This window comes from Mastigoproctus giganteus, chromosome 5 (assembly GCF_048544385.1).
Source record: "Mastigoproctus giganteus isolate SK-2022 chromosome 5, ASM4854438v1, whole genome shotgun sequence".
Taxonomy (NCBI): Eukaryota; Metazoa; Arthropoda; class Arachnida; order Uropygi; family Thelyphonidae; genus Mastigoproctus; species Mastigoproctus giganteus.
This window is the reverse complement of record NC_143579.1, coordinates 208,960,047-208,977,217: the sequence shown is the minus strand read 5'-3', so window position 1 is coordinate 208,977,217 and position 17,171 is coordinate 208,960,047. Positions and strand designations below refer to the sequence as shown.

Here is a 17,171-nt window from a genome sequence, read left to right as displayed (position 1 = left end):
AAAATAAATAAATAAAAAAATAAAAAATAACCACTTCACCCCTCTGTTCGTTTGAAATACCTGTCCAGCTGAGCCTTAAATTTATTTAGGCTATCAACTTCCACGACAAGGGATGGAAGTCTATTCCAGCAACCAACCACCCACCCACTGGCTAAAGGCAAATTTCCTCACATCTATCCTACATCTGTCTTTCCTCAATTTGAATTTATGCCCTCTCAGGTGATTATTCTGAGCAAGAGGAAGAATCCCATCAGCACTGAGCATGCTCAAACCATTCAAGGCCTTATACACCTCTGTCAGATCACCTCGCTGGTACCTAGTCTCCAGACACTGTAATTTGCAAAACGTAAGCCTTTCTTCGTAAGAGCACCCCTTTGTTCCATTCACTAATCTTGTTGCCCTTCTCTGTACTCGTTCCAGCATCTCTACATCTTCTTGAAATGAGGCCTCCAGACCTATATACAGTACTCTAGGTGCGGTCTGACCATTGCCTTATACAAGGGAATAATCACCTCCTTATCCCTGCTAGAAAAATTCCTATATATCATCAACAATACACCATGAGCTACTCTTGCAGCCCATCTGCACAGCTCAGAAAACTTCATATCTGCCTGCACAACCATCCCCAGGTCCCTTTCATTCTCTACCACTGTCAGTGTAGTACCACAGAGTTGATACGTTGCTCTGGGGTTGCTGTTTCCCATATGTAGTACTTTACATTTGTCAATGTTAAACTTCATTGTCCTTGACAACCCTGCCAACCTTCGTATCGTCTGCAAACTTGGACATTAAGCTTGATATACCATCATCAATATCATTTATAAATACAGAAAACAATAATGGACCCAATACTGAACCCTGAGGGACTCCACTAATAACATTAGTCCACGATGAGCAGTGTCCATTGATTACCATTCCTAGACAACTGTTTTATTTGTTTACACATACTGTAAGGCATATATTATATACATGTAAAAAAAGTATTCACAACTTACCAACTTTCAATTTAATAACTCCCAAGTAATGTATGGTGTTCATAAAAAAATAATTTAAAAAAATAAAAATAAATAATGGCATTTTTATGGTTATTAAAATTTAATGATTATTAAAAATTATTTGTTTTATTTTATTTCAGCAGCAAAATAACTAATAGCAATGCTTTATAAACAATTTTAAAATTGTCTGCTTTTGGCATGAGCATCTCATTTACAAAAAGTTCATCAAGGTCAAGCAATGACAAGACTAATCAAAGGCTGTAGTCAGAGGGACAAGCTTCAAAGAGTGGTTCCATGATTATTTGTACCTAGTATGGAAAATATTTAATTATTGGAAAAATACTGCATTATAAGAAAAATTCTATACAGTAGGAACAACTGATGATGATACCAACAGAAAATTCTATATAGGAAGCTACCAATTTTTTTTGGTCCAACTAAGAAATACTGCTCTAGGTTTAGAATTAAATGGATGTCAGATGAACTAAACAGACTCGTAGCAAAGAAGAAAAAGCTAGTCTGTAATCAAGTCACTGTAGGAGGCAAGCGAAGGCAGATTATGAAAAATCTTTGGCAAAGGATGCAAAGAAAAACAGCAAAGACTTCTTTACTTATATAATCTCTAAAAGGAAGGGAATGAATCAGTTGGTCCACTTCATATCAATTATTTGACTGTAGATAATCATTCTCAGATAGCTGCCAAACTAAATGAGCATTTTGCATCTACATTCACATGAGGAGTTATTCAAGGAGAAGTGGGCCAGATGTTTATCAAACTCTAACAGGGAGTTAACTGATTTTGTAATAACTGAGAACAAAGTGGAGGAGAAATTGTTGAAGTTAAACATAAGAAAGGCACATGGGGGTAGATGGAATCTATCCAGTTATATTAAAGGAGGTGGCAAAGAAAGTAAGCAAACCCCTACCCATAATTATGAGAGCATCCTTGGATTGGGGGAGTCCCCATAGACTGGAGATGTGCAAATGTATCTCCAAATAACAAAGGGGGATCAAAGGGTGACATCAGTAATTATAGACATGTTAGTTTGACTTCTGTTCCAGGGAAAATAATGGAGCCACTGGTTAAAGAAGCATTGCAGGATCATCTAGACAAGACAGCAGTAATAATTCAGACACAGCATGGGTTGGTTTGTCAAGGGGAACTCTTGTCTGGCTAATTTTATTGGATACTATGAAGTGGTTACAAAGGAACTGATGCAAAAAAATAATTTTGATATCTGACATTAGTCCTCTCCATCGACTAACTTTTTTAGTGGTGTCCCTCAGGGTTCGATGTTGGGCCCATTGTAATAACTAGATCTTATGTATAGCTTAGCTTAATTTTCTGTAGTGGGAGGGGAAAGAGAGCGTGCGAGTGTGTTATATACGGGTTGGGTTCCCGAAATGCATTTCGAGGAGAGAGGAGAGAAGAGGTGAGTGCTGAAAATTAAGCTAAGCTACACATAAGATCTAGGAATATCAGGCTTAATGTCCAAGGTTGCAGATGATACAAAGATTGGCAGGGTTGTTAATAACAGTAATGACAGTATGCTGCTGCAACAGGATCTGGAAAAGATGAGCTGAGAGGTGGTAACTGAAGTTTAACATTGACCAGTGCAAAGTACTGCATATGGGTAGCAGTAACCCCAGAGAAATGCATCAACTGGGTGGTGTTACACTCAGGGTAGTGGAGAATGAAAGAGATCTGGGGATAATTGTGCAGTCAGATATGAAGTTTTCTGAGCAGTGCAGACAGGTTTATATATCATGTCAAAATTCCTGTATATCATGTCAATGATATACAGGAATTTTGCGAGCAGGGATAAGAAGCTGATTATCCCCTTATATAAGGCAATGGTCAGGCCACACCTTGAATACTGCAACAGGTATGGAAGCCTCATTTTAGGAAGGATGTAGAGTTACTAGAACAAGTACAGAGAAAGGCAACAAGACTGGTGAAGGGAACAAAGTAATGCTCTTATGAAGAAAGACTTAAGTTCTGCAAATTGCAGTTTCTGGAGACTAGGCATCTGCAAGGCAGTCTGATTGAGATGTATAAGGCTTTGAATGGATTGAGCATTCTCAATACTGGTGGGATTCATCCTCTTGCTCAGATTACAAACCTGGGGGCATAGATTCAAACTGAGGAAAGACAGTGGCAAAATAGATGAGTGGAAGTTATTGGAGGCTTGAAATGGTGGAACCCATGTTTAATCTCTAGAGCAAAGTTCCGGTCAGCCCTTCCCTATCTCTTCCATCAGGCAGTATGATTGATGACTTTTGAGGTTATGATGAACGTCGTGGCGAGATCCAATATTCCTTACATTTCGAGGGTACATCTAACTTCTCCACAGCTCTAAAACGGTGTTCGCAGGCCGGCCGCTAGTTAGTACACTGGACCGAACCTATTGGTAACTCTCTAGGAGGATTCCGGATCAGCTAGTGTATAATCTTGCTACCTTTACTCTGCCAGATAGTGACTGGAAGGAGTCCGAGTAGTGTGTATGCGGGGAGCATTGGTGAGGCCACGTTATGTCAAGGATCTGGGTATATTCTTACCACATGTACGCCATATCCAAAAATTTCATTAGTTCATACAGCATGTCTCACCCACTTTTACTTACTATTGAATACACAATGAATTGTCAAACTAATAGAGCAAACTTATCTGCGAAAAGATCTAAACCTCCCAAGCACTTCCTAATTCATTTCACAAATATACGTGGTCTCAATTCTAATCTCAACGATGTCCATTTCCACTTGCAGTCTGCCAAACCCCATGTACTTTTTCTGACAGAATCTCAGTTATCGGTTGATTCAACTACTGCTCATCTCAGATGCCCAAATTATTCGCTGTATGATTCCTTTCGCCATAAAGGTGGTACTTTTGCATATGTCCGTTCTGATATTCCCTGTCAGAGACTTGGAAATTTGGAATCTCCTCTCTTTGATCTTCTTTGGCTTAAAATCTCTCTACCTCATTGTGTCAAATTCATCTGTTGTCTCTACAGTTCTCCCAACTCCACTAATCACTTGGAGCTCTTTGACTTCCTCTCTTTGCAACTTGACTTTCTAAAGTCCAACTAAATAATAAATTTAAAAAACCAAGTGGAACGCACAAGCAGTAACCTCCCACGACAAGCAATAATCGCAAACTAACTACATTCTGACAAAAGGCCGCCCCAAATGGATAGGCGATGTAAGCATCACTTACAAGCAGCAGCTCAAGAGGACGCCGAAATATTTTTCAATATTATTTTTGTGGGTTCAGTATTCTGCATTTAGGACAGCAAATTATATTTTGCTTACTGGCAGAACAGGAACATGTGCTACTGTTCTTACATTGCTGTATAATATAAGTAAAATGAAAGCCAGTTGTTTGCTGCCAGGCGTAAGAAAATCCTGAGAAATCTCAAGATTTATCTGGCTAACGCAAAATTAGCCAGATAAATGCCCAAGAAAATATGTTTTAGTCCTAAATTTGGGGATATTATTGTTTGCTTCGGGTATTATGGTACCCCGAGATATTTCGTGTAGTTCCAAATAACTTTTTAAACTGAAAACAAGATATTTCGGGTTAATCCATGAAAGGGTTAAGTGGTGCAGATTCTTAATGCATGAATAATCACTGCTAATAATCAGATCAAGTGTATTACTCCCTCTTATTGCCTCTTTAACATTCTTCTGTAGAAAACAGTCATCCAATAAATCCCCAAAAGTGTTGTTGGTGTGTGAGTGACTAACGCACAAGTTCCAGTCACTATCTGGAAAGTTAAAATGCCCCATTATAAGATATTCTGATTTAGTTGCCCACTCCATTTCTTTGTACGATTGTTCATTGTACAATCGTACAAAGTGTTATAGGCCTAATGACTCAGATGAGTCATTAGGCCTATAACACACTTTTGCTTTCCTAGGGATTATGTCACAACAAACTGACTCAACGTTGCACAGGCCACCCATGTTAAATGGATGCAGTGCCACATATTTTATATGCTTCTTAATTAACAGCATAATTCCTCCTCCCAACTATCCTGTCTATCCTTTCTGCACACATTGTACTCCCCATATTCAAATTCTGCATCCCTTATATCTGAGTGATGACACCTCAGATAAGTGATAACTAATTATTATATCTTAATTTTTAATTTTTACAAAACTGCTGATTTCAATTATTAGTTGCCATTTGTAAAACTGAATAAAAATATAAAACTGGTTTAAAGAAAAGAAAAGGAGCTTACCATGATCTTCACTAGCAATGCCTGCTGAATTTGCAATGAAGAGATCTACAGGAACTATCTTTAACAGCAACTAAATTTAAAGTTAAATTAGGAAACAGTTACTTAACTTTTTTAAGTATTATCAGTACCAGTTATGAATTAAAATTTAGTGATCTTTCTGAGGATAAACACCTTAAGAAGTAGAAATTAACTATTTTACTAAATACCTTAAAAATAGCTATACAAAATATTCTCAAATATTAAAAACTTTCAGCATTTCACTGTCATTAATGCAAATGATACATAAATTAAATTAAATTCAATTGATGCATGGGAATCATAACTTTTCATGCAGCCTGTGAAAAGTTGTGATAATTATGGGTTGGCTGTATGAAAAATATTAAATTCTCAAATGTTCTTTTAGAGGCATCATGGTGCACAGGTAAATCAAGAAATGGAAATTAGTGATAAAATAAGCACTTCAACCTGCATAATCTGTCTTTAATTTCTGCAAGGGTTACAGATTATTCTCAGATGCAACACACTACTTCCTATACCACTTCTTCAGTGACTGTAAAAACAGCAGAACAGGCAACTGTGGTAATTTAATTACACAGAGTTTTTAACTTAATTACACAATTCATTCTTTTATGTTAAATTCTTTGCTATTTTTTAATTTGGATTATTAGTTTAATAGTTAACCATTGAGTTAATTCCATATTAATTTCAATAAACAGACAGTGCTAATAGTTGAATAACAGATCCATACTTTGGATGGCAGCTTATTTAATTAATACAAAGTAAAAAAATTAAAATATGGATTTAAAATATTAATTCCAGAATAGATCAATTAATCAGTTACAAATACAACTCAATCAATTACATAATACAAATTAATAAAATTAAAATAACAATGAATACAGTAATACCCCGAAGTTACGCGATAGGTGGGTCCGACGAAAATCGTGTAAGTCGAATTCGCGTAAGTCGGGGTACAACTTTGCATATAAATACATATAAATTTTGCTTAATTGGGACCAAGGACTAACAAAAACACTAGTTTAGAAGAAAAATATTAATAAAATTGCAGTTCTTTATACATATTAATACAAAATATGTATTAAAAAAAACAAATGACTTACGTAAAAAAGTTATTTCGATGTCGATGGCTTCATAAAATCTAACAAATTCGTCTGACGACACAGCGCGTTCTTTTTTTCACGCAGAATTTCTTCGTAGCAAGCTAATAATTTTTTTATTCCTTGCTTTGTAGCTATAACGCGTTCTTCGTTGGAGTCTATGTTTTCTAAAATTTTTAAGCCCTTTTCAATTTTCAACCTGTCAAGTTCGCAATTGTCATGTGCTTTTCGCCGTTGCTTCATTTAGGCCTGTAGCACGTGCAATATCACATGGTCTTTCATTTCGCTCAAAGCGTTTCACAATTTCATATTTTTTCTCTATCGACAGAGGCGGACTGGCCATGAGCCTTACCGGGGAAACCCCGGTGGGCCGGTGTGATTTTGGCCATAAACCATAGTATGAGGCCACTATAAATTTTCCCGGGTAAGAATTTTTGATCCAGTCCGCCTCTGTTTATCGATAATTGCTTTTCTTTTTCTCTCTGAATCTGCAGTGTCTTCACCAGGACGCTTCCTTTTCACACCTTTTAATTAAGTATTTTACTCATTTTTAGGGAATAAAGCACAATTACAAAACGAGGAGGCACGCTTGATACGCATAAACAAAGCTGCGCGCATGTAGCAACTGAATAAACAACACCATAAAGGCAGAGATACACTATTAACACCTCACATTTCTAGGGGTTACTACCATAAAACAATAAAAATCCAGTTGCGTTTCTGCTAGTGAAATCTGTTATAAACTGGTAGTAAACTCCATCTAATTGCATTTGCGATTATACCGATAGCTGGAATTGTGTTGGTTTTTACGTTATTATGGTGAAATGTGTTTCCCCTTCACTGATATAAAAAACGTAAAAGCAACAAAGTTGAATTTTGTTCATCTTTCGCTCTCATTCTCCGCCGTCGCACCGTATATCGATAACATATGAAAAACGACCTTGAAGATAGTGGGCGGCAGCGTTGCCAAACGAAAAAAATCAAGAACCGCGTAACTCCGAGTTCGCGTAAGTCGGGGTAGCGTAAGTCGGGGTATTACTGTACTCACATTTTAAAATGCTGTCTGTATAGCCTCATATATCAAAACACTAGTTAACAAATTAGCTCTTTTTATACATTATAATGTAATATAAAACTAAGGTTAGAGTGATTTAAAAATTAAATTCAAGGATAAGGTCTCCTGGGCCAATCACAGGTTAAGTTTACCTTGAGACAAGGTTACAGAGTATTAAGCAGGGGGATGGGGAATTAGCTAATAATCTGGTTTCAAGAGTGTTGCAGGATAGAGATATTTATTGTATCATTTAAGATAGCAGCTATTCTTTTTGAACATCTTAATTGTGTGGGAGGGTCAGAGGTTATGTTAGAAGGAGCAGTGGGGAGGTTCTTTCTTGGAGTTATATATATTTTTGAACTTATTACTGTTATTTTTATTTTTAATTTACATCTTTTATCTGTTCTAATACTCTGCTTTAAAGAAATATATATTTTTTAAAAGCTGAGTAAACAGTTGCTTACTTTTATTTTAATTTTTATTACTTTGTATTAACTGATGAAGTTACTACTCAAAACAATGTTCTGCTATTCAACTATTAGCACTATCTATTTATTAAAATTAATATAGACTTAACTTAATGGTTAAATATTAAACTAATAGTCCAAATTTGGAAATAGTAAAGAATTTCAAATATTAAAAGTAAGAAATATGTAATTGACACAATATAATAGCGTAGCTTAATTTAATTTATTTTTATACTCACCTTTTTATAATCTGCATTGATGTTGGAATAAATTGGATGATAATTTTAAATTTAAGTTAGCATGAATAAGTTAGGATTTAAAAACAGAATTAAATTGAGTCAGTTATATATTGTGTCAGTTATAAATGGTACTTTAAGAGATCTACAATTTTCGAATTGAAATATGTAATTAAATTACCATAATTGCCTGTTCTGCTGTTTTTACTGCCACTGAATGAGTGGTACAGGCAGTACCACGAAATATCTGAGAATAATCTATAACCCATTAAGAAATTAAAGACAGATTGGACTCTTACACAGGTTGAAGTGCTTATTTTCTAACTAATTTTCACATTAAATTCTTATTCATTCTTTATGGAATTAAGTAAGTTAAGAAACTGGTATGATTATCCTGCAAGAAACAATTTAATACACATAATGCTACATATATGACATAAAAAATCACATCAAAAATATTATGACACAGGCATTTCTTAATATTATATTATTAAGAAATGCCTATTCTATTCCATTCATATATATCACATCATGTGGCTGCAACATTCCTGATCCACAGAATACAGCCAACAGCAAAAATAGTCAGAGTTGGTATGCAAGTTTTCTCACACAATAAAACCTGTATTTAATGGCTATATGGGTATAAGCCCTCTCTGCTAATGGTGAATGTCCATTAAATTTGAAAGAAATGCATATGGTTTCCAAACTGCCATACCATGAAATAAATATATTAAAAAATTTAATACTGATTTTACTGCACTCAACAGTTGTCTAGTCTAGTATGCATTCGAAATAGAAAAAAAAAAAGAAAAAAAGTTGTGTAGTAAAGAAGAGCTTGAACTTTTGCCATGATGCATGGTGGGAAACTTTGTCTAAAGCTTATTCAGGGTCTGAAAGGCTCTTGAGTATCTTTTCTGGAGGTTCAGATGGTACCCTACTGACCCCTGCTTACCTGGAACTCTCTGCTACTGTAATTCATTTAAAAAGGCATAGGCTTGAAGAAGGTTGTGTGTTTACATGGGTGCTTTTCTCATGCTGCCTCCGAATAACTACCTCCCTGAGAGTCCTTAGGTCAGCAGTTCCCAACTTTAAGAGTTAATTCGTTCCTAGTGGGTGCTCGTAAAGCAAAAACTCGTAAAGTGGGAATTTATTTCTCCATATACATAATGTTAAAAGTAGGGGTTACGTTCTCAACAATGAAATTAGTTATCTAATTAGTTTGTTTAAACAATGATTGATTTATCCAAAGCAATGAAAACGTAGCCTGTACAATCAAGCAAATTATAATAATAAAGAAATTATTTATAGTTTACAAACATTAAAAAATGTTTATTCTTCATTATCATCATCGACTAAATGCACACTCATTGATCACTCGTTATTGGCTCGGCACAAGCCATAAATTTCAACAGCATGCATAAGCATTTTTTAATGGAACGCACAAATTGCAACTAACATGATTTGCACGGAGTAACAAGTTTATGAAGCTTAAAAAAAAAAAAAAAAAAAAAAGGAATGAAGAGAAGATTCTGAAAATTTATATATGGTTTTTATACGATTGAAGATTTCAGTAAAGGGCAAACGCATTTCACCATAATAACGTAAAAACTCACACAATTCCGGCTATCGGTATTTTCACAAATGCAGTAACATGGAGTTTACTACCCATTTATAATTGCTTGCAGTAAGTAACAGGAAAGCCAATAAACCGGAAAGTACAAATTATTTTTATTGTTTTATGGTCGTGACCTCCAGAAATGTGTTTTAGAAAAATATCACAAAGGCATTCGAAACTGATTCTTATACAAATGATAACGATGAAAGTGTAATGCATTTTAATGATTTGAATTGGTAACTAATACAATTTACACTATAAAAATTACCTTTCAGAGAGTTATATAGAGAAAATTTTAACTTCCGAGGTCGTGGAACGAATTACCAAAAAACAGTGTTCACATTATATTTTCACGATACGATGGTGTCTCTGCAGTGGATTAATATCGTAAAGCAGGGGTACACTATTGTATAGCTACAAGCATGATTTGAAATGCAGTATTTATGAATGTTTAACATTAATTTTTTGCAATTAATGTTCATATTTTCGATTTTGTTCATATTTGATACTTGAAAAAAAACCTCGTAAACCCGGGAACTTGTAAAGTGAAAACTCATAAAGCGGAACTGCCTGTATTTTAATCGTGAACCACGAAGCTCATATTATCTGAAAATGTATAACAGTTCTGAATTTTTATCATAAACTACTTCCAGTACTAAGTTTTTATAAGCGATAATGCATAATAATATAAAATTATTATTAAGTGCCTATACATAACAATGGTCTTTGTTAAAATATTTTTAACATGATTACTGTAAAATAGTAAACTAATTATAAGGAATTGTGGGAGATGTGGTTTCTTTTGTTTGCAATCTTTTACTATTTTGTAGTTTACAAAAATATGCCTATGTAGATCTAAGCATATTGGCATAGTATTTTGTGGAAGGTGCCACCAGTGGTTTCCCACATCTGTGCCATGGTGCTTTATGAAGAAGTACAGAACCTCTGTAAAAGCCAGAAAAGGTGTAATGTCTGATTTGTGCCAGAGTAGTGTTATGTTCTGTTGCTGTGTCTCTGGCTACCTGGCCGCAAGGCCCCTAGTGGGATCCTACATTGCCCACCACCAATACTGAAAGGCGTTGCATATTATATAAAGTTGCATATTATATAAAGCCAGGTTGCATATTATATTCTGACAGGCCTCTGCCATGGTCGGCTGACAGAGATAAAAAAAAATAAATATAAAATAAAGGAAGGAGTGCATAAAGAAATACCGAAGAAAGGTGGGTCAGGATGTAGTTAAATAAGAGCATACCATAGAGAAGGGGGCCTGTTAAAAATGGAAACAGAGAGGAGTGGGGAAGGCGACTAGCTCCAGGGGATTAAAAGCATAGGGCCAGGGTACCTTATGTGGGAGGAGATTGCACTAGGGCAGTGGTTCTCTGTGTGTATTCCCACACCAGCCAGACTAACTGTAGCAGCACCACCTTGATAATATTGATGATGTTCTTAAGGTGGCACTGGCTGTAGCCGGTTTCAGCATTGAGGGCAACTGTACTAATAAAATAGAAGCACGCAACGTCAACAGGGAAGGGTGGTTTCCAAGTAGGTTGTCTCCAATCTAAGCAGATGTTATTACAGAATTTTTAGTGCAAACCCCTGGAACACTTTGGTGAACCCCTGGGGGTTTATAAACCACCGGTTGGGAACCGCTGCCTTAGGTGGTAATAATAAGGCTGTTTTCAGAATCTGAAGACAAACTAAGGAAATTTATGACTGCATCCAATAACCTTGAAACCTTTGACAGCTTTGGCTTGAAGATGGTACTGTAAAAGGAAAACTTCACAACATATTGACATGAGCAAAATTTTTCATCTCGTGCACTTGAAACCACCCCAAGTTTCAAAGCTGCAAAAGATAGGTTAACACTTTTGTTATGTGGTAATGCAGAGGGTGACTTTAAGTGTAAACTGCTGCTAATTTATACGTCAGAAAATCTTCGTGCTTTTAAAGCAATGGTTTTCAATGGGGGTGCCGTGTAATTTGGGTTTAAGTTACTTAAACTTATTTATTTATATATTTTTTTCATTATAAAAAGGTGTATGGTAGCTATTTACTTTTCTGGTGATCTATAATTGATGTTTATTTAGTACAATAAAGAATAAAATTATTATATAAGTATATATATAATTTGTATTATGAATTGTAATTTTGTTTATAGTTATATTATTGTAATGACTATCATATAACATATTTTTTTAATATTAGACTGAGTAGGGGTGCCACAAAATAAAATAAATTACTTAGGGGTGCCGTTATTAAAATAAGGTTGAAAACCATTTATTTAAAGGAATATCACAAAGCTCCTTACCAGTTCATTGGAAATCGAGCAAAAAAAGCCTGGATGAGAGCTAAAATCTTCGAGGAATGGTTTTTAAATTGCTTTTGCATTAAAACAAAAAGATATTGCCTGAAAAAGAACATAGCATTCAAAATCTTGCTCATTCTTGACAATGCACCCAGTCATCCTGCACATTTGTCTGATCTGCATCCAAATGTGAAAGTTACCTTTCCTCCAGCGAATACTAGTTCGTTAATTCAGCTGATGGACCAAGATGTTATTGCTTTCTTTAAACTTTATTACCTAAGAAGATGTTTTTTACTGGTAGAAGCTACTGATGAAGATCTTTTATTGGTAGAAGCTACTGATGGAATAGGCAGTCTTTCAATTTAAGATTATTGGTAGAATTATAACATTCTTGATGCTGTAAAAAATATTGAATTTGCATGGGGTGAAGTTAAGAACTCAACAATGAATGTAGTGTGGAAAAAGCTGCACTAAAGAAGCCACAGTCGAAATGCCGGAGGAAGTTGAGATTCTAAGAATTGGTAAAATGATTAGCAGAGAGGGATTTGAAGAACCGGAACCAGCAGATATCACAGAAGTCCTCGAATCTCATAGAGAACAATTATTAGTGGACGATATTTTTTTGCAATGTGCAGATGACAAAAATGATAAAAATGAAGAAGATGCACACAAACATTTGACCACGAAGAGATCAGCTGAGTTTTTAAGACTTGAAAACCAGCTTAGCCAAGGAGCTCTGGACATGGATCCTAATTTGCAGAACTTTATCTTTAGTTCCTTATGAAGAAATTTATAGAGAAAAACAGCGTGCTTCTAAGCAAACAAATTTAACTAATTTTTTTCAAAAAGTGCTGGACACTATTGCAAGTTTATCACAGAAAAACAGCGACAAAGAAGCAATGAATTTAGATTGAAAATCTGGAGGTAATTTTATGGACAAGTTTCTAATTTTTTTTTCTTTTTTTTCTTATCGAATGAAGACAATTTTTTTTTTGTGTACAGGTATGGAACCCCCATTATGTCATATAAACTACGTTTCACATTGCGCGGATTTGGACTGAGCACTGTTTTCCCGGAACGTAACTTCCATGCAAATTGGGGGATGACTGTACTTAATTTTATCATTGCATTGTACATTTAACACTTATCACAAATGAAATATATATAGTATGGGCAAGTATCCTGATTTATGCAAAGACTGCTATTTGAGTATAATGCAGAAGCTGTGGTTTGGTTTGTGTTATGTGTAAAGTGGCACCTTGAGGAAAAAAAAATAGTGACACCACCAGATAGGGACATATATCTGTGTATTAAACAAGATTAAATGCAACTAGGCATAATATTTTAAGAGTTATAATTATCTATATAATATTGATGTAAAAACACCATAGACAACTCAAAGGAAAACTACGATAGTAGTGTGAGAGGCATCGTTTCAACTGTATGTCATATTATGCTCCTCCTTCAACAACAAAGTTACCATATATTGCACTACCTCAAATAAGTAACGCTTCACTAATAGAGAAGACTATTGTTACTTATTCTCAGTGGACACCACCACCCAGATGGCACCGTTTCAAAACTTGTTGGCCTTTCATTGGTGGGTGGGTGGGCAGGCACCCTAGTATTGCAAACATGACAACCCAGTTGTGAAAATAATCTCTCACTATGAGAGATGCCAAAAGATGTTTGCAATACCAGGGTGCCTGCCCACCCACCATTGAAAGGCCAACAAGCCTTGAAATGGTGCCGTATGGGTGGTGGCGCCCACTGAGAATAAGTAACCACAGTCTTCTCTATTAGTGAAGCGTTACTTATTCAAGATAGTGCAATACATGGTAACTTGTTGTGAAGGAGGAGCACAATATGAGATACAGTTGAAATGATGCCTCTCACACTACTATCGTAGTTTTCCTTTAAGCGTTGTCTATGGTGTTTTTACACCGATATTACATAGATAATTATAACTCTTAAAATGTTGTGCCTAGTTGCATTTAATCTTAAGTAAACATTATCACATTCACCTTTTGGCATCTCTCATATTGTAGAATTATCTTCACAACTGGGTTGTCGTGTTTACAATACCAGGGGGTGCCTGCCCCCACCAATGAAAGGCCAACAAGCCTTGAAACGGTGCTGTCTGGGTGGTGGTGCCCACTGAGAATAAGTAACAATAGTCTTCTCTATTAGTGAAGTGTTACTTATTTGAGGTAACTTGTAACATGGCAAGTTGTTGTGAAGGAGAAGCACAATATGAGATACAGTTGAAATGATGCCTCTCACACTACTATCATAGTTTTCCTTTAAGAGTTGTCTATGGTGTTTTTACACCAATATTATATAGATGTATTAAACAACAAACAGCTATTCTGTTCAGAGTGCATCAAAATTTTTAAGTTTTCATACAAAGGATATGTATATGCATGAAATGAGCTGGGAAGATATCATATCATAACTTGTTTTTGATTAGGAGATTAATTCTGCTGTGAGTGCTAAAATGGATTAATGCTACATTTGTAAAGATGTAATTAAATTTTTGCATTTTTATTACAGTTAATAAATATACAGTAGAATATTGGTTATCTGGAACATCAGTTATCTGGAATAATTTGTAAGGCTGATCTTTCTTCTCTTTTTTTACTGACAGCAGTACAGTAAGCTCCGGTACAGCAGTAAAGTTTGCAAATTTAATTTTGATTATAATAAGCAAAATATCAAGTTTACTACCTGTTTATAACAGATTGTACAAACAAAAAGCTCAATAAACCAAAAACTGCAAATTGTTTTTATTGGTTTATGGTTGTGACCTCTAGAATTCTATGTGACCTTCAGAAATGTGCTTTAGAAAAATATCACAGAGACTACTAGGAATTTCAGATGAGTTTAGCTCCAGATTCGGTAAGAATATCAGCCCGAAACTGTGTGATTTATTTTTCTTCTCAATTTTTAACGGTAAAATGTGAATGAAAAGAAAACGTGTAGTTTTAACACTGCAATGAAAATTGGAAATTATTAATAGAATTATAAAAGGTGAAAATTTAAGAAATCTCTCCAAAGCGTTTGATTTGGGGACTTCAACAATTTATGACATCAACAAAAATTCCAATGCTATAACAGAATTTGTGTAGATTATGGATAGTGAAGGAGGATCTAGCAGGAAAAAGATGATGGTGAAATCTGAAAATGCTGCTTTAGAGATTGCACTCACTTTATTTTTTTTGTTTTCTTCAGAGTCAAGTTGAGGCGAACCAGTGTCTGGCCCAATGTTGTGTGAAAAAGCATTGGATTTTAATCGAAAATTAATAGGTAATGAAGATTTTAAGGCATGCACAGGTTGGCTGAAAAACTTTGCAACTTATTCAAGGCAAGAAACTTTCTGTAGACAAATCAGCAGCAGTGTCCTTTGAAAAGTAAGTTTGCTTCAGTTAGTTATAGCAAATAATGAGAAAGAAAACATTTATAATGTTGATGAGACGGGTTTATTATGGAAAGAATTACCGACAAAAACCATAGCCACTAAAAGAGAAATACCTGCAACAAGTTTTAAGACAAGAAAAGAGCAAGTTACAATTGCTATGTGTGCAAATGCCACTGGGACACACAGATTGTAGATGCTCGTTATCGGTAAGTCGAAAAAACCGAGTGCATTTAAAAATCTTTCTAATTTTCTTGTTTTGTATAAAAATCATAAAAATGCCTGGATGGATGTTTCTGTTTTCTGAGATTGGTTTATAATTTTATTTAATTAATCATATTTAATTTAATCGTAAGGTAAATTAAATTTATTTAATTTTACCAGAAAAATTATCTGGAAAATTTTCTGGTTCGATTATCAGGAAAATTTGGCTATCCAGAAGAGGTCTGACATCAATTATTCCAGATAACTGATGCTCTACTGTATAACATTTTTTAAGTATTGATATTTTGAAATAAATCACTCTTTTTTTCCTTAATAGTACAGTTTTTCAAGATTAGCAGATAAAAAATAGAGATGCTAACTTCAATATGTATCCTGAAATACATGTGATCCACAAAGCAGACCACAAGTGTAAGAGTAAGGAATAGAAAGGGTTATCATGCTGAAATTATTATTTTTATGATTTTTTACCATTTAAGTGAAATTAACAGTTATATTCTGTCACTGGTGAAGACAGGATTTTAGAGCTGGAAAAGGAATGAGAAAATGTGAATTGGAATATCATCGGTTTGGCTGAAACAAGAAGAAATTAATCACTTATAAGTTTATCAAGTGGAAATCAGCTGTACACCAATGGAAATAGTGAAAGGAACGAAGGTGGAGTTGGCTTTCTGGTCCATAAAGATTTAAAAAACAACATTTTAGAATTCAAAAGTACATCACCATGGGTGTCAAAGACTACTACTCAGGATTTCTAAGAGGTATAAGGACTTAACATCATTCCGAATGAACGACATACCTGATATCCTTCCTGATGAGGTAGAACATGCATTGAAGAAAATGAAGAATCAGAAAGCCCCGGGGGAAGATGAAGTTACTGTAGAGTTGTTAAAATTAGGAGGAAGAGACATGATGCAAAAAACTGGCAAGACTTTTCACAAAATGCATTAGAAAAGGTGTGACGCCTAAGGAGTGGGATAATGCAATCATAGTTTTGCTGCATAAGAAAGGAGATAAATCAGAAATTGGAAATTATAGACCAATTACCTTGTTATCCCACATCTACAAGTTGTTCACAGGGATCATTCCTAGCAGATTAGAAAGAATACTTGATGAGAATCAACTGAAAGAGCAAGCTGGCTTTAGGACAGGATTCTCAACCATGGATCTCCTTCACGTAATATCACAGCTAATGGAGAAAGCAAATGAACTAAAAAACACCATTATGCCTGGCATTTGTGGATTATAAAAAGGCATTTGGCTCTATACAGCATATGGCAATGTTTCGGGCACTGGAAAGATAAGGTATAGATACCCCATATACAGTCATTCCTCGTATAACACGTGTTTACATTACAAGAATTCGATCATACACGATTTATAAATAGGAGAACGATATCTTATATAACACGAACCAAATTCGATTATGCATGATTCGCCTTGGTGTTTACAAGAAATGGCAGTCGAACGCGGAATCACCCCCAACTGAACGCAACACGA

The 17,171-nt window shown here is 35.1% G+C and overlaps 1 protein-coding gene across 1 annotated transcript in view; it reads right to left on the bottom strand.

Annotated features, from left to right (window-relative positions):
• The window catches only part of LOC150086055 (DNA (cytosine-5)-methyltransferase 3A-like), a 233,524-nt gene that overhangs the window by 1,378 nt on the left and 214,975 nt on the right, over positions 1-17,171 (bottom strand). The window contains exon 13 of the mRNA XM_090373678.1: positions 5,237-5,306. Within this exon, the coding sequence (XP_090229804.1) occupies positions 5,248-5,306 (59 nt within the window). The 3' untranslated portion in view covers positions 5,237-5,247. The remainder of the gene's footprint in view (positions 1-5,236; positions 5,307-17,171) is intronic.